Consider the following 27440-nt stretch of genomic DNA (forward strand, 5'->3'; position numbering starts at 1 on the left):
GGTCAATTCGGGCAAATACAAATCCACGTCACCCAACGTTAGGGCGGGGTCACGAATGAGAGTGAGCTTTTCCCATTTGCTGGAGGGGCCTCTCCAGTCTTGATTGGATAAACCAGCTGTCTGTTTAAAGCATGGCTCAAGAGGAAGGCTAGACGGGCGAGAAGTAGGCGGATCAGGCTCCGCCGTGTCTTTCTTCTGCGCTGATTGGCTGGAGGGGATTGCCGTTTCTTGCTCGCTGATTGGTGGGCGGCTGGCTGTGGGCGGTGTCGCAGAAAGCAGTTGTCATGGCGGAGCTGAGCGAAGCGTTACTCTCGGTGCTGCCCTCTATCCGGGTGCCCAAGGCCGGGGACCGCGTCCATAAGGATGAGTGCGCCTTCTCCTTCGATACCCCGGTAAGGCGCCCATAGAGCCAGGCGGCTCCGATTATCGGCTCCAAGGCAGAAGGGAGGGGGAGGAGGAGGAGGAAGAAGAAGAAGAGAGTGTCGGCCGCGCAAGGGGTTGTGGGAATTGTATTCCTCCAGGGAAGGTCTCCCCTTTGAACTTACAGGTGGGGAAGGGATGGAACACTACAAGTCCCATGAGGCTTAGCGCCTCCCTTCGCACACATTTATTCGCGGAGCCTTTTGCCTCAGGAACTCTCCCAGAGCAGTCGTTAAGAGGAGTCGCAAGGCTCGAAGCGGAGGGGGGGGAAAGAGAGAGAGAGCAGGGCATGCTGGGAAGTGTAGTCCTCCGCCCATGCCGGGCTTGTTAGTGCGGCCTCTCAGGGACTGCGAATCCCAGCGTCCTTCGGGGCGGAGGAGGGCTGTGTTTTGCCGCCGCCTTGGCGCTACGTCACCAGGGAGATGCTTCTGGCCTCCAACTTCCTGGCCATTGAACGAGTTGTCTAGGGTTTCTGAGAGCTGGAGGCCCAAACAGCTAGAGAGAGGGCCGCAGTCGGAGGAGGCCTGGCCCAGGGCAACCCCTGAGGTATTAGGAAGGCGCCCGCTTGCCTTAGGCCTTCCCTCCGCTCCCAGGCCTCGCCAACTGTTTGATGGAGTCGCTCATTGGCTTGTGTTTGTTACCGCCCTTCTGGGGTGAGGCATGAAAGAGCACCATGATTCGTTTCCATCTTTCCTATTAGTCACTCCGAAATTAGAGGCACAGCCAGAAGCTATAAAGATGGCACTGTATGGGCAAGACGATTCATTTTGAGTCCTGAGGAAGTATACAGCTAGCTAGAATAATAATAACAATAATAATAATAAAAACTTTATTTGTACCCTGCTACCATCTCCCCAAGGGACTCGGTGCATCTTACATGATACAAGCAATAATAACATATAATATAATACAAGCAATAATAACAATACAAGCAATTAAAAACACATAGATAATAAGATAAACAACATTATCAATAAAACAACATATAATTAAAAACAGTGAGAAGGCCAAATGTTAAGTTAAAATTGGAAATAATGCTGGGACATGAACAAAAGGTGATACTGTTGTTTGTGGAAGGGCATACGAGCAGACTTAAAGAAATGTAAAGTGCTTGGGAGGACAAAGTGCTATGGGGTCATTATTCTGGGAAGGCACACTGGAACAGCCACGTCTTCAAGTTCCACCTGAAGACTGCCAAAGTTGGAGCCTGTCTGATGTCTTTAGGGAGTGAGTTCCAGAGTCAAGGGGCCACCACTGAAAAGGCCCTCTCTCTCGTCCCTACCAATCGTGCGTGCGATACTGGTGGGATTGAGAGCAGGGCCTCCACAGATGATCGAAGGGATCGTGTGGGTTCATATACAGAGATGCAATCATGCAGGTCCCAAACCGTTCAGGGCTTTGTAGGTAAGAACCTGCACCTTGAATTGGGTCCGGTAGATGAATGGCAGCCAGTGGAGCTCCTTGAACAGGAGGTGCTGTCTTGAGGAGGAGATGCGCTTAAGGCTCTTCCACACAGCCCTGTATCCCAGACTATCTGCTTTGAACTGGGATATCTGAGTCTGCACTGCCATATATCCCAGTTCAAAGCAGAAAATGTGGGATTTTATTCAGCTGTGAGGAAGGGGCCTAAGGGCCCTTTCAGACAGGCCTTATATCCCAGAATCTGATCCCAGGTGTTCTGCTTAAACTGGATTATACGAGTCCGCACTTCCAGATATTCTGGGATGAACAGAAAACCTGGGATCAGATCCTGGGATATAGGGCTTGGCTGGAAGGGCCCTTATAATAATAATAATAATAATAATTATTATTATTATTATTATTTATACCCCGCCACCATCTCCCCGATGGGTACTCAGAGCAGCTTACATGGGGCCAAGCCGGAACAACATATTACATCAAAATAAAACCAAAACATAAACAACAAGCAACATCATCAAAATTACATGGAAAAATACAATAACAAAAACAAAATAGCATTACAAAAAACACAGTCGCAATGAACAGTGGGCGGGTCACATGCACAGGATAAAATGTTTAAAACTCTAATGAGATAAAAGTAGGAGCATGTTATTTGCAGGGAGCTCATAAAGATACACAGGGTTGTGAAACTAAACTTCCCATGGGGGGGGGGGGGGCGTTTACTCCGGTGACAGAAGCGTTGAGGGGAGTAATAGTGTCATGTTGTGCAGCTACTCACCAAAGGCGCAGCAGAAGAGACAGGTTTTAAGGTTCTTTTAAAACGTTTCTAGTGTAGGGGCTTTCCTGAGGCCCCTTCACACAGCTGAATAAAATCCCACAGTTTCTGCTTTGAATAATTATAACAAGAACAACAACAATAATAATAAACTTTATTTATAACCCACCACTATCTCCCCAAAGGGGACTTGGAGCGAGTAACATGAGGTCAAGCCCAAAAATAATACAGCATAATTAGTCACAAAGCAACAAAAATGTATCACAACAGAATATATAAAATGAAATGAACAGTGCAAAATAACAGTCGACTTTTGTGGAGAGATGGCTGCCTAGTTAGCAGAAATTGTCAATATTTTCTAGCATTACACCATTAAGGTGGCATTGCAGGGGGGTGTGGTGGTGCCTGTTGGTAGAGTACTTTGATTTTCTCGATGTTAAGTGAGAGGCCAAGCTTTTCATATGCTTCTTCAAAGGTGTTTAAAGTGGCTTGTATGTCTTCCTCTGAATTAGCACAGACTACATTATCATCAGCATATTGGAATTCTATAGCAGAAGTTGTTGTGATCTTACTTTTGGCGTGCTGAGGTTAATGAGCTTGCCATTTGTCCAATAGGTAATTTCCACACCAGTGGGAAGCTTCCCATCAACAAGGGAAGATGGAAAATAAGGTTGGGACAATAACGCATCCCTGTTTGACACGTGATCCTACTTTAAATGGATCACTTTGGGAGTTGTTGCTATCCAAGATTGTTGTTCTCATGGAGGAACCACAGGATGTTCATCTGATTTTCAGGAAGATGGTCCAGAGAGCATTGTGATTCACTGTGTCAAAGGCCTTTGCAAGGTCAATGAATGCCATGTACAGGGGTTAATTTTGTTCCCTGCGTTTTCCTTGGAACTGTCGTGCAGTGAAGATCACATTGATTGATCCTCTGGAGAGGCAGAAGCCATTCAGAGATTCAGGGAAGATGTTTTCTGAAATAGGATTTTACACATGTGTTCCATGCATAAGACTATGAGCAGGTAGTATGGCTTTGCTATTTTCCTCATCTGCCTTTGCCAGTGGGCACAATTGGACAATGAATTATGTTTCCACCTGCTCTTCCATTTCATTAGAAAGATCCTTTGCCTTGTCATCCAGTGAACTATAACTGAGCTTGGGAATGGTTTGAGTTAGAGCAGGCATGGGCAAACTTTGGCCCTGCAGGTGTTTTGGACTTCAATTCCTACAATTCCTAACAGCCTGTAGCTAGAGGCATCTTTATTCAAGATGGAGTAAAGAATGGAAACAGTTGTGAAGCTACAATATGCTGGGAGTGGGTGCCATGTTATAACCAGACAGTTGTGAAGAGAATTTTCAGTTGGGTTACTGTAAGTTTTTCGGGTTGTATGGCCATGTTCCAAAAGCATTCTCTCCTGATGTTTTATCTTCATCTATGACAGGACCTCATAACCTCTGAGGATGCCTGCCATAGATGCAGGCGAAACATCAAGAGAGAATGCTTCTGGAACATGGCCATACAGCCCGAAAAACTTACAGCAACTTAACAGTGATTCTGGCCATGAAAGCCTCCGACAACATGGTTTGGACAGTTTTAGACTGTTCATTTGATGCTCCTCTCAATCAGACATGTTGGAGACAAAACATGCTAAAAGACTAGCATGTAGGAGAGAAGGTTCCAGCCTGGCTTTCTTACTAGCATACTAACTTGGAAAACATTGGAATATTTTTAACCTGTGAAGCATTTAAAACTCTGGCTTCCCCATTTACAGACTCTGAGAGCAGATGATATTATATGGAAGATGCCCATAAATTATTGGAGTTCCCAGCTCAGTAATTTCTAAGGGGGTATACTATAGGCAGGGTAGATATAAAATAACAATAAAATGTAATATGAGGTCTTTTATTTACGTATTCTTTCATGATTTGTTTATATTGCATTTCTTGGCCAAAACACACCCTTTTTTAACTTAATGAAAGATCCTCTTTTTATCACCTCGGGTCATGTTCCCTTTTTTCTTTACTAGATGACATACTGCTGTAAAGGCTCAACCATCTGTTCAACCATCTCTCAGTTGCACTGTCTTTCCTGTTCTACAGGAGTCTGATGGGGGCTTGTATATTTGCATGAACACATTCCTCGGCTTTGGAAGGCAATATGTGACTAAACATTATGAGAAGACAGGCCAGAGGGTCTACCTACATCTTAAGAAGACTCGCAAATTGGTAAGAAAAGCAGTGTTTCTGCCTTATATACTTCACTCCATGAGCTTAAAGATTGTAGAATCACAGAGCTGGAAAAGGGCTCTGTGGGCCTTTAGGTCCAACCCCAGCTACAGCATCCCTAGCATGTAGTATCTCAAAAAGTTGAGATAAATCACTATTCTTATCTCAGTTGCTTCGACCTTGCAAATTCTTCTTGAAGGCACGAAGTTGAAAAAACATCGGCCTCATCAATTCAGCTTTCAACGAAAGTGGCACTGTATCATTATTTACAAAATATATACACTACAATGTCTGGTCATGTGTGTTCACATCTCAGCGCACTGCACGAAGCACATTGCAAGCTTCTTTTCCGGTTTGCACAGGAAACTCTAAAAGTGGCACTTTACCAATTCTCTATTGTTTTAACCCATGCATTTCTTGAAACCATACAGTTTGAACTATAAGTAGTTTTCACAACCGAAACTTACATTCTGATGTCCAGAGAAGCTGATCACACCACCCTTCTAGGTAGTTGGTCCTATTGCTGAACCACTCTCACTGACAAAATGTTCCGTCTAATGTTCAATTGAAATCTACCTTCTGAACACTTAAAACCATTAGAGCTAATTTTACTCTCTGAGGCAGCAGAGAACAAACCTGCATCCTCCCTCTGACAGTACTTGAAGTATTTAAAGAGGGCAGTCTTGTCACCCATTAATCTTCTCTTTATCAAACTGAGCATGCTCACATCCTTCAATCTCACCCCAAATGCCATATTTACTTGAATCTAGCACTCAGCTTTTTTGGCTCCAAACTTAGGGTGCATATTAATTCGCACCATAAAATAATCTTAGTACTGAGCCAATGCCAAAGAGGGAGCTCCACCTGAAGCTCCTATTTGAGGGACAGCAACTACAATGACAAAGAGTGCACTTTTTGCTGCTGTGCATTACATTCTCCAGCAAATACTTTTCTTGGGTTTCAGGGTTTTGGAAATTGAGCTGCGCATTAGATTCTATGGCTCATTAAACTCGAGTAAATACAAGTATTTTTTCTCTCTCCATACTGTTATCCTTTTTGCCCTGCTCTCAATCTGCACTAATGTATTTATATTCTTAAAATAAAATATCCAGAACAAAAAACTCCAGATACACTCCTTTGCATTTGTTTTTGTGGCCTTCATGTATTAATTTCAGCCTGGTTTCTTAGTTAGCTGAGTTCCTGATGAGCTCTGTTCCTGTCTTTCAATGAGTTAGTTGTCTGGCTCAGTTCAGTATCATCTGAATATTTGATAAGGATTTCCTCCACCCCATCATCTGTATCATTGATAAAAGTATTGAAGAGCATCAGTCCCAGGACATAACCCTACAGCACACCTCTCAAGTCTTCCTTCCCATTTGATGCATTGCCACTGATGACAAGCAGAGTTTTCCAATCAACTGTGGATCTATTGATGGTGTTTCCATTTATTCCATGTTTAGTCAATTTGCTAATAAAATATGATACATGATATCCACAGCAATCTCACCATCTACTAAATTACTGTCTAAGATTAGTTTGTTAGAATTGCAAGTGTATTTGCCTTGAACATAATGCCACTCCCCTCCTGTTCTTCCCTTTCTATTATTTTTGGACAGATAATATCCACGAATTTTTATATTCCAACCATGGAAGTATTTCCACCAAGTCTCTGTTAAACCTATAAAGTTATATTTATCTTTCTGCTCATTTCAAGCTCATTTTGTTTCCTAAACTCCGCACTGCTGTATAAATGTCTAAAGAACTGTGAATACGTTTGGCTATTTAAACATTTGAACAAAGGGGAAAGATATCAGAACAGATGCTGCTTCTGAACAGATTATCTTTTAACTAGCCTCTTCTTGCCTCTTATATAGAAAGAAGAAGACACCAACTCCAGTGCTGGAGATCCTCCAAGGAAGAAACCAACCCGTCTAGCAATTGGTAAGGGGCTAATCCTGATCTTCTATTATGTTAAGAAAGATGACCTTGCAAACTGATGAGCTGCAAAAAGTGTGGCCAACTTTGGCAACTCTGGGATTTTTAGGAAGAACACATGTAAAAATCCTGCCATCAACCATGAGAAGAAAATGGATATAGAATTGGCCAGTTACACTCCAGACAATTTGGAGTAGCGTTTAGTTGACAGTTTAAAGGGTTTTTCGAGTCTTTCTTCTGTCTGTTTTTGACCTGGAATAGCTTCTGTTTTGGTGTGAACCAGTGCACTGGGGGGGCTTGCAGGTAGCCTGTTGACTGCTCATCTTGGGCTACAGTTTTCCTAATAGCCAAGTCAGTGAAGCTTCATTTCAGAATATCCCTCTTCTTCTCACAGAATCTCTAGTGGTGGAATTTTTATTTCCTGCTGGTTGTGTCTTTAGAGTTTTTAATATTGTCTCTGAGTGGTTTATGTTGTCTCTTCTTTTGTAGGTGTGGAAGGTGGGTTTGACATCCCAGAGGAGAAATATGAATATGACGAACATGTCAAAATAGTAATTTTACCAGAGCACTTGGATATTCCTCGGGATGGACTGGACAGTCTGCCAGATATGGTTAAAGACAGGGTAGGTGTTTCATTTCACCTGAGGTCAGTGGAGGAGCTCATACAGTCTGGAATTCTTTGTATGGCAGAGAACAATCAGGGTAGCATGCCCTGATAGAATCCTGTATAGCTTCAGGATTATTAGACAAGCTGGGAGGTCATACTTTTAGGTCAGGGAAGAGGTGTCTTTGGTGGGAATATGAGCCACATTTTTGTCTCCCAATACCTGCCATGGGCTGCACCAGGCTGAAAATGGGGGGAATGTGTTTTTAATGAAAAAATTAAAAAATAAAACTAAAAGTGATAGTTGTCATGTCAACTCTTGGTTTTGTGAAGCTTTTTGGTCCTTCCTCTCCAGTTCTATGAGCCCAAACTGCCACTCTTGAATGCTCTCCTTTTGGGGGGCTGGAAATTTGGGTAGGGTTGCATCTAGGAGGACATTCGATAGGGTATAGGTGCCAAAAAGGGGATTTGGATACCTCATGCATAACACATTTTTGACACCCTTTTTAAAGATTTCCCCTTTTCCTATTTCCCCTCCAGATTTCTAGTGCAATTGAAGCTATTCTAACTGCAGACTCTGCGTCACGGAAGCAGGAGGTGCAAGCTTGGGATGGGGAGGTTCGGCGTGTGTCTAGGCATGCCTTCTCACTTCAGCAGCTCCAAAATGGTGTGCGTATCCCTCCTTGGTGAGTTTGACTCCGTCCCCCATAGCAACTTATGTGACTCTTTCCCGCTCAATTTTAACTTTTAACAAATTCTTAATAGTCCCTCTTATGTAGGCTGTAGAATGCAAGCAAGTGAGTTGTCCTACAAGACTGGCTCAACTCATGCATGCTTCCTGGTGGAAGTGGCTGAGAGCAGGTGCTTATCTCCCTGCACAGTGGCTGGAAGTGTAGCAAGTGTGACATGCGAGAGAACCTGTGGCTCAACATGACAGACGGGTCCATCCTGTGTGGACGACGCTACTTTGATGGCAGTGGAGGCAACAATCATGCTGTGGAGCATTATCGGGAGACTGGTTACCCATTGGCTGTGAAGTTGGGAACTATCACTCCCGACGGAGCAGGTAAGGGAGGCATTTCCTTGCAGCTTCAGGTTTGTCCGCCAAGGTTGCTGCTGGAATACCATCTTCGATTTTGGGTTTTCTAGACTCTGAGGGGTTCTTTGCTTCCCTTGAGCTGAAATTGAAGAAAGAAGTTCACAGTATCATTTTGCTCTCTGGACATGAGGGCAGTCTTTCTGACCTAGGCCAAAGTTGACTGTTCTCATCCTCGCCACTGTGAAGTGTGTGGCAGTGTTTTCCTGTCTCTGGAAGGCTTGGTAGTGAACTGGTGTGCAAAATGTCATAGAAGTTCACCTGCTTCACCAGCAGTGGCCATCTCTTCTTGCAGTGAAGAAGTCAAAAGTGGATTTTACTGCTCAGGCAGCTTCTGGCATTTAGGAATTGGTTCTTCAGCTCTTAAGGAACCACATAAGCTCCCACATAACCCTCAGATACACATACATTGGCATGTGAAAAAAAGTGGGGAACTAGATGAAGTTGCTTCAGATTATATCACCATTCAGGTGGCTCTCTGGGGTGGCAGAGTTCAGAAATCAAGGGGCTTTAATGCCTCCTACTGAACCTAAGGCAACAAAGTTCCCCATTAAAGGAATATTTACAATTGTGTGTCCTTTAAAAAGCTCCTTATTTTTGGAGAAGTGTGGGGCAGTTTGGCTAACCACAGTCCTTAAAAGAGTTTGCTGGAGTGTTAGGTTGCAACAGAACCACCTATTGGATTGCATGGATGGTTTGAATAGTTATAGGACAAGTGTATTTGTAGACAAATAATATAATTCTCAAAAAAGACCTAAATCAGAAATTTTATTCTTATGTGTAGCTTTCAGGAATGATGTATTTTTAGATCAATTTGAAATCATACCCATTGTTTCTCTCCTAGGTTAAATTTTGGGAGGACCTCCTGGGAACCAGCTTAAAAAAACTTGTTTTGTCTCCTGTACTATGCTAATATATAATATAATATATCGTATATACATATAATATTTATAATATAATGTAATATACTATAATACAAATAATAATAATATGATATTCTTATTATATATTTTATATTACATGTAATATTACTAATAATATTACAATATAATTGTATAGTACACTATAGTGATGTGTGTGTGTATATATATATATATATATCTTGTAAGCCGCTCTGAGTCCCCTTCAGGGTGAGAAGGGGACTCAAAGCGGCTTACAAGATATAAATACAAGATATAAAAATAAATATTAAGTGTTCAGCTGAAAGGAACAGTTATTCTGTTATTGAGTTAGGAAGCTTGTGTAACTGGAGGTCTTCCTAGCGGAAAGTCTTTTTTTCCCCTCCTTACTTCCTTTTTTCCTTTGTAGATGTCTACTCTTACGATGAGGATGACATGGTTTTGGACCCCAACCTAGCTGAGCACTTAGCTCATTTTGGGATTGACATGCTCAAAATGCAGAAGGTGAGATGAGCAATATAATGCTTAGAGCAGTGGTTCTCAACCTGTTTGGTCCCCAGATGTTTTGGCCTCCAACTCCCAGAAATTCTAACAGCTGGAAAACTGGCTGGGATTTCTGGAAGTAGTAGACCAAAACACCTGAGGACCCACAAGTTGAGAATCACTGGCTTAGAAAGTTCCATACTTCTTGTTCACATTTGCTTTCTGAGTAGGAATTGAACCTTGTGAATGGTTCAAATGTTTCCTAAGCAGTGGAGAAAGAAAGTGATGGTTTCCTCTCTAATCCGACTGCCTCTGATCTGATTTTCAGTTCTATAGTCTTCCTTTAAGAGGGGTGGGAAAATATCCCTTTCAATTTATACACTTTACTGATCCTCTTATGACTTACTAGTGGGTTAGATTTTTCTGTCATGTGCCTCCCTGAAGATCACCAGGCACTTGTCTCCTCAAAATGGTTTCTGTGATTCTTCTTCTGCAGACTGACAAAACGATGACAGAGCTAGAGATTGATATGAACCAGCGGATTGGCGAGTGGGAACTGATCCAAGAGTCTGGGGTGCAGCTCAAGCCTCTCTATGGCCCTGGATATACAGGGATCCGTAACCTGGGAAACAGCTGCTACCTCAATTCAGTAGTGCAGGTGATATTCAGCATACCAGACTTTCAACAGAAGTAAGTGGATCACAGAAGACCTCCCAAATCTGTAGTTGTGGGTCTGCCAAAAACCAAGCAAAGTAACTATAGATTAAGCTGATTGCAGTAAATGCCATAGAATTTTAGAACTGAAAAGAAACCTTGTCTTTCGCTCTGATTCCTCTGTATACTTGTGCAAAGCTTAAAGAGCATTCCCAGTCAATATGCACAAGAAAGGTCAAGATGCAAAGATTTTCACTATTTTGAGACCTTCATGTGTGTGTTTTGTTAGGCGAAGGGCCTAATTAACAAAAGACCCTCCTCATTAATGTACAGCAAAGCAATGTATCAGCAGCAGTATGACTTAACATCAGTAGCCCAAAATGACAAAAAGAACAAAAACATACAGTCCAATGTTATATATTCCATAGGAGGCTTTTTTTGTAGTAAAATATTATGGTTGTACTATTTACAAGAGCAAAGTTTCCATAACACAAATAAAGTTCAACCTTCACACTGGAGCTTTAGACACAAAGGCCTTTTCATACCGAGGCTTACCTCACACTGTGAGGCCTAATGACATGAAGGCCTATTCTCTCATAGTGAGACCTATTACCGCTGAGGCCTTTTCTCCCACACTGAGAGCACTCTCAGACTCTGAGGGTTACTAAGCAATAGGCACACCTGCTTATATTGAGCTGCAGCTTTGCTGAGTCATTGCATCCACTTAACCCTTTCAGTGCCTAACTCAAATTTTTGTAATTAAAAATAACTAGTTAATATTTAATATTTCTGATATGTTTCTATGAAACTCAAACTTTGCAGAAATAATCAAATTTACCTGATAATTGCAGGTGCTTTCTAAAGATTCCTCTTCCCCCCTCCCCAGTTTTTTAAGCTGTTTTCTTCCACAATTATATTGTAGGCATTCTATGTTTTGTGAAATGTAATACAGTAGTACAATTGTTCCCCTCCCGTCCCCGCCCACCTATTTTCTCTGTTCATTTCCCATTTTCTGGGTATGAGACATTACTATTTTAAAATATATAACCTATATCTTCCAAGATGACAATGCTAAGTCGAGCCCTCTTGCTAAATGTTGTTTGTAGATGTTTCTAATGTAGAATGATTCCTGATTCAAACTTATTTGAAGCCCTCGATCCATAGTTCTGTATAATTCTCTATATTGATAGAAAACAAATAGTTCCCGGTCCTTGTTGTAGCCACTTTGATTTTTTCCCTAGGCATCATTGCCAATTCGTCCATTTCTGCCATGTTATTGTAATTCTTTGGCATTAATTAATTTCGCTTGTTCATTTTGTATTGCTAATAAGAATAGTTCAGGGACTAATTGGATTGTAGTTTTGAAAAATGTTTGCAATTGCATTTTATATCAAATTAAAAAGTGCCTTGCTTTAGAGCAGGTCCACCACATGAGGAAGAAAGTTCTAAAGATTCTGATAAGTTATTCCTTTCTTTGTTTTCTCTGCAGGTATGTAGACAAGATAGAGAAAATTTTCCAGAGTTCCCCCTCAGACCCTACACAAGACTTCAACACCCAAGTGTATGTAATGCTCTAAAAATCGGCAGGGAGCTTTTCCCAGCACATAAACCAAATGGGAAAGACCTTGGGGGGGGGGGGGAGATGACGCATTCTAGTTGTGGACAGGATTACAGACATATGCTAGGGCCACAGAAAAATGTGTTTCACCGGCTCTGAGGCTGATAATATCTGATCTACACAGCCTTGCCAATTGCAAAAGAGATAAGAGCTGTTAGGTCGATGGGCCAAATAGTCCTGTGTTTTGCTCAAAAGAAATTAGCTCAGGGGCTGTTACCATCCTGGTTACCTAAATTTACCTCCTCTAGAGGTAATTATTACTTATTATTACCGTATTATGTTTTATTTATGCCCTGCATAATGTCCTGCAGAATTCAAAACAATCTTCAAAGAGTAGAGAGATAGGCCCAAACTAACAAAATGGAGTTCATGTGAGACAAATGCAAGATACTCCACTTAGGCAGAAAAAATGAAATGCAAAGGTACAGAATGGGGAATGTATGGCTTGACAGCAGTACATGTCAAAATATCTTGGAGTCCTCATGAACAAATTAAACATAAGCCAACAATGTGATGTGGTAGCTTAAAAAGCCAATGGGATTTTGGTTTGCATCAATAGAAGTATAGTATCTAGGTCTGGGAAAGTCATACTACTCCTCTATTCTGCCTTGGCCAGACCACACCTGGAATACTGTGTCCAATTCTGGGCACCACAATTGAAGGGAGATATTGACAAGCTGGAATATGTCCAGAGGAGGGTGACTAAAATGATCAAGGGTCTGGAGAACAAGCCCTGTGAGAATTGATGTAGAGCTGGGCATATTTAGCCTTCAGAAGAGAAGGCTGGGAGGAGACATAAATGTGTGAGGGGAAGTCATAGGGAGGAGGGAGCAAACTGCTGTCCTGGAGACTAGGACGCGGAATAATGACTTCAGCCTACAGGAAAAGAGATTCTGTTTGAACGTTAGGAAGAACTTCCTGACTCTGAGAGCTGTTCAGCAATGGAACTCTGCCCTGAAGTGTGGTGGAGACTCCTTCTATGGAGGCTTTTAAAAAGAGGCTGGATGGCCATCTGTCAGGGGTGCTTTGAATGCGATCTTCCTGCTTCATGGCAGAGAGTTGGACTGTATGGCCCAGCTCTATGATTCTTCCAGCTCTATGATTCTATAATCTTGCTTGTTGTGTCTTAACAAATGTATTGACATGTATCTGGTGTTTTACTACTATTACTTTACTTTTTTCCTTATTCCTTTTCCTTATTCACTCCCAAATACTGTGGGGCTCCTCTTTGTATTCTATGCAAATCCCTGTCTCAAAGTCTGTTAATGAGCAGGCTATACATGCTGAATTGAAGAGTCACAGTTTTGAGTTTTTGTAGAGTCAAAAAGATTTAGGAATGTTGCATCACAATCTGGATCTTCAGAATGGGAGGGAAACAAACACAGTCCAAGGAAGTGCTTGATGCCATAAGCTAGAGATTGTTCTTGGAAGAATCTGTACCATACTGCTGACAGAATTACTTAAAATCCCATGTGAAGATTGAGAGTGTGTGACTCTCCAGATAATATCAAACCAACCACTTTGACTGCCTAACAAGTAGAGAGAGTTGATGGGGATGGCAGTCCAGTATTGGCAGTGAGGTACTCTGCATGTGTTTCTTCTCAGCCTGGGAAGATAGATGCAGGCAAGCTTCTCAAATTCTTGGAGTCAAATGCTGACCCTTTACTCAGGTAGATTAGAAAGGCTTTACTGTAGTTTTATACTGTAGTTTTTTACTGTAGTTTTTTACTGTAGTTTACTGTATTTTTTTAAGCTCAGGATTGTTTCAATTTGATTTGTTTTTGCAGAGCCAAGTTGGGCCATGGGCTTCTCTCTGGGGAATATTCAAAACCTTCTACTACAGAAGGAGAACAGCAGCCTGAGCAGAAAGTAAGTGTGACAGGTCCATTAGAAAGTTACAAGGAAGTGTTAACTGCTATTCAGCAGTTGTGCAGGGGTTTTCAGTTTAAAAAACATGCTCATTTGATTTTTCTTTCCTTGTAGGACATTCAAGATGGCATTGCACCACGGATGTTTAAATCCCTCGTTGGGAAAGGGCACCCGGAATTTTCTACCAATCGACAGCAAGATGCTCAGGAGTTTTTCTTGCACTTTATAAACATGGTGGAGGTAACAACTTCTGGGCCTGAGAAATCAAGGTTTTTGTTTGTTTTGTGCTGCTTTTCGGATGGACTTATTAGGAATGTGTTTGGACTAACAATGATTTGGAAGACAAACAATGTAGAGCACCACAAAAAAAGCTGTTTCCAGAAAGAGCATTGCCAGAAGCGTGTGAGAAGTGTTCATTTGCAAGAGAGCCTTCCTTATGGGAAAGAAGTAATTTTTGATAGTGGGAGACCCGAAAGCATTCTGCAGTGTAGATCATCCTTTAAAGGGTTGTGGATTGTGGCTAGCTTTTTAGACACCTTAGAATAAGTGGATAAGTTGACAACAACCATCCAGAATCTTGTGAATTGCATGTTTGTTCTTCAGCACTTAAAATGGATATGTTTTTCTGGGAATAGAAATTTGAAAGTTGTTTGTGTAGGTTTCCTATGCCAGGAATGACTTAAGTTGGGAAATTGCCTTGTTCATGAAGTATGTCCTCTTGATGTGTCGTCCTAGTACTTCCAGTGACTCGAATCTTTCTTGTTTTATTATAAATATTTTCCTTTCCCAGAGGAACTGCCGTAGTTCTGAAAACCCAAATGAGGTCTTCCGTTTCTTAGTTGAGGAGAAGCTCAAGTGCTTGGCTACGGAGAAGGTGAAATACACTCAACGTGTCGATTATATCATGCAGCTGCCAGTGCCCATGGAGGCAGCACTGAACAAAGGTGGGCAGCCCCCATGGTAGTAACTAGTATTTTTCCAAACAAGTTTCTTTAGTTGGATGTTAAAGCCAGAATGTGGGGTGTCTGGGACTTGGAGAGAGTGGGATATGCAAAAGCAGCCATCCTTTTTTTCATATAGAGCAAAGGACCTTCGCAGTCACAGGAAAATGATGGCAGATCGCCTGATTTCTTTCCTTATAGTTAAAGTGGCTGGACTTGCACCAAAGTCTTGGCTAAGCTAAAAATTCATTCATTTGGGACCCTTTTGCTCTACACCATCATAGTGCTACATTCCACTTTAACTACCATAGTCCTATCCTATGGAAACTTTTAAGGAGAGGTATTCAGAATCCTCAGCCAAAGAGATCTTCCTCTGTACATGTGTCCAACAGAAGGATCATAGGCTGAATCTAGTCTTCCATGTCATTTTATGTGGCCCTCCAGATGCTGCACTACAACACATTTATTCCTCATCATTAGACATCATGACTAGAGCTGATGGAAGTTGTGATACGGTAACATCTGGAAGGCTGTGGGTTGTCCACTTTTGTGAGGATAATCTGACTTGAATTTACATATATAATAATAACAACAACAACTTTATTTGTACCCTGCCACCATCTCCCAGACAGACTTACAGTAGCACATACAAGTGCCATAACACATAAAAATAGAGGTAAACTTGCATCACATATTAAACAATGACAACATCAGTTAAGAAAAAAAACAACACATTACAAAAAAGTCCAATTTAAAAATCAATAAAACACAGTACAGATTGCCATAAAAATGAATAATACAGCATCCCGGCCACAGCCCAATTCAACCATTAAAGTGGTAGTGACAACATTAGATTGTTTGATCCTTAAATTAGAAATGTCTTAATCATTTCCAAAGGCTGAAGAGCCGTGTTTTCAGCTCCTTGCGAAAACATTGTAATGTGGGGAAAAGCCTAATATCCCTGGGGAGGGCGTTCCAAAGCTGGGGGGGTCAAGAAGGCTCTCTCTCTATTGTCCCCACCAGCCGCAATTGAGACGGAGGTGGGACCGGATGGAGGGCCTCCCAGGCAGATCTTAGAGCCCGTGCAGGTTGATGGGGGAGATGGGTCACGAAGATAGGTTGGACCTGAACCATATACAAGGCTTGTGGATATGATGGCTGACTTTAAAATGTCCTTTAACCTTTCCCCAATTTTAGAGCCACAAGGGTTATAATTATCACTGCCCCTAATCTGCATGGTGTATAATCAAAAGTGATTAGGTTGTTATTCAGTAACATCTGGGGACCCAAACTGGGTAAAAACTAAAGAGCACTGTCCACTGTGTAAATAAATATAACTGGCTCTCTCTACTCAAGGATTCTCCATTTGTGAATCCAGTGGCCCTTTGCAGGCAACCAGAAGGCTGATGCGACCCTCCATGAAAATGGGTTTGACACCCCTAGTCTAGTGCTCCTGACCAAAATATAAACCCCAACATCCCATAGGATGTTGCCAGGGCAGTTAAAGTGGAATATAGCACTGTAACTATGCAGCACGGGGATGCCTCTGGCTTCTCTGTAAAGCTTTGGCTAAGTCTTCACTAAGGGCCATTTCACACAGCCACATAACCTAGAATATCAAGGCAGAAAATCCCACAATATCTGCTTTGATCTGGGTTTTCTGAGTCCACACTGGCATACATTCCAATTCAAAGGAGATAATGTGGGATTTTTTTCAGCTGTGTGGAAAGGGCCTAAGCAGGTATAGCATTCAGCTATAACAGGCATGGCAAACTTCGGCCCTCCTTTGCCCATGCCTGAGTTATCTGTGTCCAATACTATAAGTGGAAATTTCGTCTGCTGTGTTTAGGGCCACATTTGCCTCTTTAGAAATTGTCATTATCAACCTGGTTCGTTTTGTACCCTTTCCCTGCTCCTAGATGAGTTACTGGAATATGAAGAAAAGAAACGGCAGGCAGAGGAAGAGAAGCAGCCCCTGCCTGAGTTGGTCCGTGCCAAGGTGCCTTTCAGCTCCTGTCTTGAGGCCTATGGAGCTCCAGAACAAGTAGATGACTTCTGGAGCACAGCCTTGCAGGCCAAGTCTGTGGCACTCAAGTGAGTGGGTAACCACAAAATGTAGTTGGCTATGAGTCAGCAACAAAGCAGGCAGGGAGGGGAGATGAGCTAAGTTTATCTTCAACTATATGAAAACTTGTCTCATGATGAATTCTGTTTTTTTTTATTACCATTCAGTTGTTACTTTCATTAACGCTTTGAGTGTTGTTTGCTTGTGCTGTCATTGGTATGCCATTCCTTTGCTCTTCTCTAGGGATCAGATTATTTCACATTTCCAGATAGATTGGATAAAAATTTCTGTTTTCTAGGCAGTTCCTTTAAGAGCTTAAAAACATAAGAGTTTAGAGGGGAAAAACACCAAACACTTTTTAGTCACGCATCATTTTATTATAGTCATTTTTACTAACAAAGCAGAGGTTAAGACATGCCCTGATAAGAGATACGAACACATACACAGATTGTAATAATGAAATGTATGGTGATGCAACGTATCTCATAAAACTTTTCATCTATATTTTTAAAAATTTATGATTTGTAAGATAATAGCATACATTTCCAAGATTTCTTGTTACTTAAGAACAATAATATGTAAGTGAAATAATTAAAAAATATAACTAATAAATTAGCTTCTTGCCATTTTAATGAGATTTAGAGATTGCTTTTGTTAATTTTTTATGTCTTTGTTTTATATAAATGTGTTACTGTTTTTATATGTTGATATCTTGCATTTTATGTGCTGTATGGCACCATTGTGTAAGCAGCCCCAAGTCCCTATGGGAGATGGTGGTGGAATATAAATAAAGTTATTATTATTATTATTTATTATTATTATTATTATTAGAAACACCACAAGATATTATTATTATTATTATTATTATTATTATTAGATTGATGGGTGAACACAGCTTTTGAATCTTTGGTGAAATACTGGATACAGACATTCAGATTTGGTCATCAAGCATTTTTAAGCTTCCACATTTCAGTGGTATTTCTTATTTCAGACTAAGATGTTGTAACATACAGTTTGGAAAGCTCTGCTCTAGAGAGACATGGCTGGGGCCATTGGTATTGGCCATGTGCTTCTAGGTAAGGCCTTCTTAAAGGAATTCCAAATAGACCAGAGTAAAGTCTCAGTTCCAAGAAGCTGCGAAGACCTTACCTGTTCTACCCTTGGGCACAGTAAACCAGATAGCAAGATGTTTCATTGTGTGAGATGCCTAAAACACCATATAGTGAAAATTTTAAATGTGAAGTATTTCAAGGAAAATTAGCTTAAAAGTAGCAGTCATGTTTCTGTGAAAAACTAAACACTTGTTTATAAGAAACACAAATGATGTGGAAAGGCCACTATTTCAGCATCCACATAACAGGGCTATGTCCAAAAGTACACCCAGGCTGTGAACCTTCTTGTTCAGGACAGAGTGATCTGTTTTGTATCTCCTTTTTGGTCCTCAAATTCACATTTGAATATGTATTTGTTTAGTATACGTTTCATTAATTTTGCTACTGTTCCATGCCACTTACTGGATAAAAGTGATTCTTATTGCAGTAACTTGTAGGTTTGGCAAATATATTTATCCCATGGGTCACAGCATATGGAAAGTTTAAAACTAGACTTGAAACTGCCATTGCCACCCTGAATCTCTTTCTTTTCCCCCCTATCTATTTCAGGACAACCCGGTTTGCCTCCTTTCCAGATTATCTAGTGATCCAGATCAAGAAATTCACTTTTGGCCTAGACTGGGTGCCCAAAAAGCTAGGTAAGAAGGAGTAAGAGATCACGATATTTGGAATGATAACAAGAAAACTTCTTGGCAGCCAGCAGTTCTGCTGTTCTGGATGTGTTCCCATTGGCCTTGTTTGTATCATCTTATCAGATGTCTCCATTGAAATGCCGGACGAGTTGGACATCTCTGCACTTCAGGGGACAGGACTACAGGCCGACGAAGAGGAGATGCCAGATATCGCGCCCCCGCTAGTGACGCCAGATGAACCCAAAGGTAGCCTGGGTTTCTATGGCAACGAGGACGACGACTCCTTCTGCTCCCCTCACTTCTCCTCTCCAACATGTTAGTGATTCTTCTCCTCTCTTCCTGGAGCCTTGATCTTTCAGTCCCTACTTTCTCTCTCTCTCTCTTTCCTTGTGTCCTGTTACCTGTGTTAGTGTCTTCCCTCCTCCTTGGTCAGTGGCCTTCTTTACCACTGAATTGTTGCTTACTTACATGGCTGCTTTTCCCTCTTATCTCAGACTGTTCTCACCAGAAATATTAATCAGGAGGGCTATTCTTTCTGTCATACTTTGCTTTCCTGATTGGTAGCCTCTCACAATACCTGTGAAACCTTGGAGGTTCTTCAGGACTTTTCTCAAATGCAAAAATAGACAGAAGTAGTTTGTTTTTGTTTTGTTTGGGAGGGGGGAATAGAAAGGTTCAGGGAAAATAGGTCACTATAAGGCTAGAAGAAGACCCCAAATTGGGAGGGATAGCTAATACTAGAGAAGACTGAATCTGAATTCAAAATGATCTCAACAAATTAGATTTCAACAGGGGGAGTTGTAGGATACTACACTCTGGCAAAAAAATAAAATAAAATTCATTGATACCAAATAAATGACACCTGGCTCAACTACAATCCATGTGAAAAAGATCTCAGGAGACTTCAAGTCGAACCTGAGCAAACAATATGATGCAGCATCTAAAAAAGCCAATGTGATTTCAGGCTGCATTAAAAAAAAGTGTAGCATCTAGGTCAGGTATGGACAAACTTCAACCCTCCGAGTGTATTGGACTCCAACTCTCACAATTCCTAACAGGCTGTTAGGGATTGTGAGGGTTAAAGTCCAAAACACCTGGAGGGTTGAAGTTTGCCCATGCTTGATCTAGATCAAGGGAAGTCAGTCTCACTCTATTCTGCTTTGGTTACACCTCACCTGGAATACTGTGTCCAGTTCTGGGCATCACAATTCAAAAGATATATTGACAAACTAGAAGATGTCCAGAGGAGGACAACTAAAATGATCAAAGGTCTGGAAACAGTGAATCCCTATGAGGAGTATTTCTAAGAGCTGGCTGTATTTAGCCTGCAGAAACGAAGGTTGAGAGGAGACATGATAGCCATGTAAAAATATTTGAAAGGATGTCATAAGGATGTCATTGGTCTCCAGGGCAAGAGAAAGCCATTGGTCTCCAGGGCTTTCTCTTGCCCTGGAGACCAATGGATTCAAATTTCAGGCAAGGAGATTCCAGCCAAACATTAGGAAGGACTTCCTGACTGTAAGAACTGTTCAGCCGTGGAACTCTCTGCCTTGGAGTGTGGTGGAAGCTCCTTCCTTGGAAACTTTTAAGCAGAGGCTGGATGGCCATCTGGCAGGGCACTTTGTGTTTTTTCTGCATGGCAGGGGGTTGGACTGGATGGCCCATGTGGTCTCTTCCAACTCTGTGATTCTGTGACTCTCTATGGTTTGTGAGATGGCAGCTCCAGTGGCATACATAAACGCATGTAAACACAGTTCACTCCTGGGATGTAATTTCTGAAGCAGCAGCATGATATGTGTGATGGAAGCAAACTCCAGGTTGGCCCTGCAGTACCAACCCTTGGGCTTCCATTATTCACCTTGCCCTTTAACCTCAGGACCTATTCCTGGATCTCAGTACTCAGGCTTCAAAGCAATTCCTATTATGGTCAAATGGCACTGTTGATGGGTGGGCTTGCTGTGGCATGCACGGTCTTATTAATTCTTCAGTGAAATGGCCAGGCTCAGTTGTGGAAGATAAAGAAGTAAAAATTTGTTATATAAAATGAATTAAACAAGAAGTTCCTGGATTCCATATAAATATTAGAGAAAACTTCCTGACGATAAACTGTCTGGCAGTGCCTAGGAGCGTGGTGGAGTCTATTTCTTAGCAGATTTTTAAACAGAGGCTGGATGGCCATCTGTCAGGAGTACTTTGATTGTATAGCAGGGAGTTGGATTGGATGCCCCATGTGGTCTCTTCCAAATCCATGATTCTCTGAATGTGCAGTTCCCAGACAGCACATGTATTGTCAGGTCAAGCTGTTGGAGCGGAGTTTAACAAATGTTTGATGTGATGCATTCGATTGCATACGAGGCATGACATATGACTTCTTCTCTGGAGGTATTGAAGCAGCAGAGTAAGGAAGGCCATCTGTCAGAGGTGTTTTGTGTGTTTTTGCATGACAGAATGGGGTTGGACTGGGTGGCCCTTGTGCTCTCTTCCAACTCTAGAATTCTTTCCGTGTTCAGAGTTCCCAACGTACTTCAGATCTCCAACCTGTCTCTGACTGTCCTACATCTTTTCCCCATCTGTCACCTGACTCTCACTTTAGCAGACAAACCTCTACTTTGTATCCTTCCCCACTCCCATAGGATAGACTGCCCTTCGCAGCATTCTCCGAAGCTGCAGTTGGTTGGCTCTGACCAGGCTTGCCCCAGCTTCTTTCTTCAAAACATGTCACCAGCCTGCTAGCTAGCTGTGTGGTATGATCTGCCAGGAGTCTGACAGCCTTCCCAGCCTTTTGTACATTAAGATGCAGTGGGACAAGTCCCACAACGACCTATGTGTAATGCAGCAGCTGTCTTCTTTGTGGGTGTTTCATGGAATCAGATTACGCAAGTTCAAAGGACTAGAGAGGGAAGAGGACAAAATCTTCAAGATATATATTACTCCCATCCTGTTTTGTTTTTAAAAGTTTAGGGTATTGAGATTACACTTTCTTTTTTGGGAAGATGACAAAAATAGGAATCAGATTGTGATGTTACCAGGTGGGCGGACCAGATGCAACACGCATTATCTAATTCTGTTACTGACTGTTTTTTTACACAGGAATAGTTGAAAACTTGAGTTGGTCTGTGTCTTTGGTTTGTTTTAAGAAATGTAAACAGATGCTACCCATCTCCAGGGATGGCAGTCCCATGCTTTGAGATCCACAAACACAGGCACAGTAAGGCAGATGGGAGAGAAGCGAGTGGGACATATGGCCATGGTCATGCTGCTCATTGGGGCAGGGGACAGTTCCATCTTGTCTCCTGCATATGTCATCAGTTGGGGATCCCTCCCCCCCCCCCCAGCACCAACTGCCACTCTAGGCCAGAGTGAAGAGAGGGGGAGCCAGGGGACAGTTCTACCTTGTCTCCTGTGCTATGCTAATAATATAATGTAATGTACATGAATGTAATGTTTTTTAACTATTTATAATTGTTGCTGTTATACATTTTACTATGTTGAATTGTTGGCATCGAATTGTGCCGGTTGTAAGCCACCCTGAGTCCCCCCTAGGGGGTTGAGAAGGGCGGGGTAGAAATGCTCAAAATAAATAAATAAATAAATGTAATGTAACATAATGTAATGCAATATATTGTATACACATATAATATTTATAATATTACAATGTAATGCAGTATAATACTAATAATATATTATAATTATATATTTTATTACATGTAATATTACTAATATTACAATATAATGGTATAGTATAATATAGTAATATTTAATACTGATATCGTACTATGCTAATAACATAATAAATTGTATGTATATATATCTTGTAAGCCGCTCTGAGTCCCCTTCGGAGTGAGAAGGGCGGCATATAAATGTTGTAAATAAATAAATTGGTGAGAGAGAAATGCTGTTTTCTGAGGACATCTAACCCCTTTTGTTTCCTCTACAGCCCCCATGCTGGATGAGTCTGTGATTACCCAATTAGTAGAGATGGGCTTTCCAATGGATGCTTGCCGCAAAGCCGTGTATTACACTGGGAACAGTGGAGCTGAGGCTGCAATGAACTGGGTCATGTCACACATGGATGATCCAGGTACGTCAGTGATGTGGAGATACCAGACCCCATAAAGTGCCTTCTGCTGGGCTTAGGCCAAGATGGTCGCACCCTGAAGGCAAAAGATGCAACTTGTATCCATGGATCAAGCCTTTTAAAAACCTTTTTCTCTCTTCCTTAGATTTTGCAAATCCTCTGGTTCTTCCGGGGTCCAGTGGACCAGGTTCCGCTATCACCTGTCCAGATCCCCCATCTGAAGACAGTGTGGCAACCATAGTCTCTATGGGCTTCTCCCGGGATCAGGCTATGAAAGCACTAAGAGCAACAGTGAGTCAAAGATGAAAAATTGAAAGACTGTTCTCTTCAGCTTTTTATTCCCATGCCTTGGGAAAACAGATGTAGAGTTCCTAGCTTGACTGTTTCCATCCTCTCCTCTCTAGAACAACAGTCTTGAGAGAGCTGTGGACTGGATCTTCAGCCACATCGATGATCTGGATGCAGAAGCTGCCATGGATATCTCCGAGGGACGTTCAGCAGCAGAATCCATCCCTGAATCTGTCCCTGTAGGGCCAAAAGTGCGTGACGGACCTGGAAGTGAGTATGACAGCAGGGCCTCGTTTTGTATCTGTAATCTTCACTGTTCTTCATTACAGTTCACATTGCCTGGTGAAAAATTATAGCGCTCAGTGTGACCTGCTCCCAAGGGCAAAAGACTAACATGGTTCTTCTATTCCCTCAGAATACCAACTCTTTGCCTTCATCAGCCACATGGGTACATCCACTATGTGCGGCCATTACGTCTGTCATATCAAGAAGGATAGTAGGTAAGGAGAAAATGGGGGCAGTGCAGAATCCTGGAGGGGAGGTAACTGAGCAACAATTGCCATTCATTGGCTAGAAGAGAGTGTTGAAGGCAAAGCAGTTGTACTTCTTCTATGTACACTTCCTTAATCTGCGATCAAAAAGGGAACAAACTGGCTCTAGGACTGCCAATAAACATGGTAATATGTTTATTCAATTATTTACCAAGGTAATTCAGGGTATTATAATAACAATAAGGTCCCTGGTGGTGCAGCGGGTTAAACCACTGAGCTGCTGAACTTGTTGAGCCAAAGGACGGCAGTTTAAATTTGGGGAATGGGGTGAGCTGTTAGTCCTGCTCCTGCCAACCTAGCAGTTCGAAAACATGCAAATGTGAGTAGGTCAATAGGCAGGAAAGTAATGGCACTCCATGTAGTCATGCCGGCCACATGACCTACAAATAACGGGCTAACAGATGGAGCTCACAAATAAATAACGCCGGCTCTTTGGTTTAGAAATGAAGATGAGCACCACCTCCTGCCCCCGAATTGGACATGACTAGACTTAATGTCAGGGGGAAACCTTTACCTCTAATAGTAATAATAATAACTTTATTTTTATATCCTGTCACCATCTCCCCAAAGGGATTTGGCACGGCTTACAGATGGCATTACGACTATGCCAACCTTCTTTGCTTATAGTTTCATTGTTTTCATAATTCCATTTTTGTCTGGGGAAGGGGGTTGCAAGGAAATCTCCAACTTCTTAGGCTTCAGTCCTACCAAAACATTTTTTTTCTTGGTGTCTTAGATTTTAGGCCTGTCCTTGGGGTTATTTGTTGAGCTGGTTCAGATAATTGTATTGGACAGAGAACATCAGCTCTAGTTTCTTAGATATGGCTATCATGGTTTTCTATGGGCAAGTAGATGGCGACTAGTAGAATCATAGAATAATAGAGTTGGAAGAGAGACCACATGGGCCATCTAGTCCAACCCACTGCCTTGCAGGAAAAGCACAAATCAAAGCACCCCCGTCAAATGGCCATCTAGCCATATGTTCTCTAGATGCCATATGTTTTGTAAATCAAAAACTGATAGGGAGAAACTTATTCTATTTTTGGAATCAGGAGGTCAAATATACCCAAAAACAGGGGTAACATTTGAGGCACCAAAATGTGTGTTGGCCAGTGTTTTCATTAACTTCAAAGCATACCTGTAATCATAAGGATTAGAAGCTTACTGGGCCGCAGTGGCACAATGGGTTAAACCTTTGTGCTGCTGAACTGTTGCAGGTCAGCAGTTTGAATTTGCAGGATGGGGTGAGCTCCATCTGTTAGCCCTAGCTCCTGCCAACCTAGTCATTCGAAAACATGCAGATGTGAATAGATAAATAGGTACTGCTTTGGCGGGAAAAAGGCAAAAGACACTCTAAGCAGTTTTGCCAGCCACACAACCAGGAGGTAACAATGCTGGCTCCTCAGCTTGAAAATGGAGAAAAACACCTCCGCCCACAGCCAGAGCAGAGCACCACCTCTAGAAGCTGCAAATTAAATAGGAGATGCCTTTGCCTTGCCTTGTTTGTGAATGTTATTGTATGTGATTGTAAGGTATTGAATGTTTGCCTATGTCTGTTGTAAATGCTTTAATCCACTCTGACTCCCCTAAGGGAGAAGGGTGGGACATAAAGTTTGTTGTTGTTGTTGTTGTTATCATCATTATCATTATTATAAAACAAACTCAAGATTTGAGTTTATTTTCCAAGAGGTGAGGAGGGGGAGGGCCTTCCTTGTACACTGCTGCATTCATAACTGCCCACAACTTTTATTTCTAGCACTGAGCTCTCCTCTTCCTGTTTTCTCTCTTGTTCTCCAAACTTCCTTGGCTTCCAGGTGGGTGATCTATAATGACCAGAAAGTCTGCGCCTCTGAGAAGCCTCCAAAGGATCTTGGTTACATCTACTTTTACCAGAGGACCATCAGTTAGGATCTTTGCCCTCTGCGATGGAGCCGGATCCAGCTCTGGTGGCAGGAGGAAGGAGGGTGGCAGTGATGAATGCAAAGAGCAGGGCCAACTCTCAGCCCTTACGTGTCTGTGTACCACTGCTGCAGCCCTAGAGATGAGATTCCTTCATATGGAAGCTGTGGTCTGGTGCTCCTGTGGACACTGATGGTGGGGGTGGGTGAGTGCGTGTGTGTGTTGATCTGAATCTCTGTGTTTAAGCAAGCAAGAAGGAAAAAAAAGTCTCTCACGGCATCCGTCACCCCAGGAGCATCCATGCACACTCTCACTTCCTGATGTATCTATGTAATACTTCTGGACAGATTGGAAAAGGGTGGGGGGTGGAAGGGAACATCTGGCTTTGTGCCTCTTTACATCTAGGACAAGCTCCCCCCTCACCCCCTCCAGAGATTGTGCAGGAAAGAACCTGGTCCATAAAATACCAACTGTTCTTCATGTGCCCCCTAAATGCCAAAACACACAGAAAACACAAATAAATATGTATTCCCCCTCCAGCATTCACCTGTCCTCATTGCTTCCGGCCTTCTTCGACTTTATATTATCAGCTGACACTAAGCAGAGTCCTTGAACCGTGAACAGGCCTCATACTTGGGACTGAGGCCGAAGGTAACAAAATGGAAATCAACTCTCTTGTGCCTGTGGAGGAAACCTACCAGGCTCTCTTTACCCACTGCCGCTTGCATTAGTGCTTCCCAGTTCTCAACCAAAGACTTCAGGCTACAGTAGCACTTCACATTCTACCATAATTTAAGGCCTGGCTTCTCATCCTCTTTGTAGTTTTCCTTTGACCCTCTTCACCCAGTCCTGCTGGCCAAGATGGAATGGGAGCTACAATTTCCAGCAGATTCAACTTGCAGGATGGAGATTTTACCTTAACTTTAGGAAGAATTTCCTGATGGTAAGAGCTATTCAGCGGTGGAATATACTGCTCTGGAGTGTGGCGGAGTCTCTTTTTCTGGAGGTTTTTAGTCAGAGGCTGTCATGGGTGTTTTGATTGTGTTTTCCTGCACCGCAGGGGGCTGGGCTAGATGACCCTTCTGGCCTCTTCCAACTCTATGAATCTATGTATTTCTTCCTGCCCTGTCGTTCCAAAAGAGCATGATAGTTAGACCTCTAAGGCCCCTTCTACACTGCCATATATTAATGATGGTGAGAGAAAAAATAGAAAGAAATAGTCAGAAAAACTAAAACATTTGGAAAAAAAAGGAAAATGACAAAGGCCCTATTTACACTGACATATAATCCAGTTTCTGAATCTAGATTGTCTACTTTGAACTAGATTATATGGCAGCGCAGACTCATATAATCCAGATAGGCACCCCTGGTGGCACAATGGGTTAAACTCCTATGCTGACAGGACTGCTGACCAAAAGGTCGGCGGTTCATATCTGGGGAACAGAGTGGCCTGTCTGACAGCTCCAGCTTCACATGCAGGGGCATGAGAGAAACCTTCCACAGGATGGTAAAACATCCGGGCATCTCCTGGGCAATATCCTTGAAGACAACCAATTCTCTCACAGCAGAAGCGACTTGCAGTTTTGCAAGTCACTCTTGACATGAATTTATATATATCCAGATTATCAAATCAGATAATCCACATTATCTGCTTTGAACTGGGTTATATGGGTCTACACTGCCATATAATCCAGTTCAAAGCAGATAATCCGGATTTTATAAAGTAGTGTAGAAGAGACCTAAGTGGTTGTATTTTATCCATTTTATGCATACCAGTGGAGCCCCCAGTGGCGCAGTGGGTTAAAGCACTGAGCTGCTGAGCTTGTTGACCGAAAGGGTGCAGGTTCGAATCCGGAAAGCAGCATGAGCT

General features: G+C 42.2%; 1 protein-coding gene across 2 annotated transcripts; it reads left to right on the forward strand.

Annotated features, from left to right (window-relative positions):
- The first annotated feature begins 218 nt into the window (after positions 1-218).
- Positions 219-26112, forward strand: USP5 (ubiquitin specific peptidase 5). 2 transcript variants are annotated; one of them, XM_060762614.2, is made up of 20 exons: positions 219-392; positions 4721-4846; positions 6721-6787; positions 7271-7404; positions 7926-8071; positions 8267-8451; positions 9790-9884; positions 10360-10553; positions 12007-12078; positions 13923-14004; positions 14119-14244; positions 14795-14948; positions 16865-17039; positions 18672-18760; positions 18878-19069; positions 22692-22835; positions 22978-23123; positions 23237-23390; positions 23536-23620; positions 25486-26112. In XM_060762614.2, the coding sequence occupies exons 1-20, from the start codon at positions 285-287 to the stop codon at positions 25577-25579; spliced, it is 2568 nt and encodes an 855-aa protein (XP_060618597.1). In that variant the 5' UTR covers positions 219-284; the 3' UTR covers positions 25580-26112. The 2 variants fall into 2 exon arrangements, with proteins under 2 accessions (XP_060618597.1, XP_060618598.1); XM_060762615.2 differs by having other exon boundaries at positions 221-392; positions 18878-19000.
- The last annotated feature ends 1328 nt before the right edge of the window (positions 26113-27440 follow it).

This window comes from Anolis sagrei, chromosome 2, assembly GCF_037176765.1.
Source record: "Anolis sagrei isolate rAnoSag1 chromosome 2, rAnoSag1.mat, whole genome shotgun sequence".
NCBI classification, from domain to species: domain Eukaryota; kingdom Metazoa; phylum Chordata; class Lepidosauria; order Squamata; family Dactyloidae; genus Anolis; species Anolis sagrei.

Coding starts and splice junctions, on each gene's coding strand:
- USP5 (XM_060762614.2), top strand. CDS start 285: ATGGCGGAGCTGAGCGAAGCGTTACTCTCGGTGCTGCCCTCTATCCGG. Junction 8,452..9,789: donor TATCACTCCCGACGGAGCAG/GTAAGGGAGGCA, acceptor TTTCCTTTGTAG/ATGTCTACTCTTACGATGAG. Junction 10,554..12,006: donor ATACCAGACTTTCAACAGAA/GTAAGTGGATCA, acceptor TTTTCTCTGCAG/GTATGTAGACAAGATAGAGA.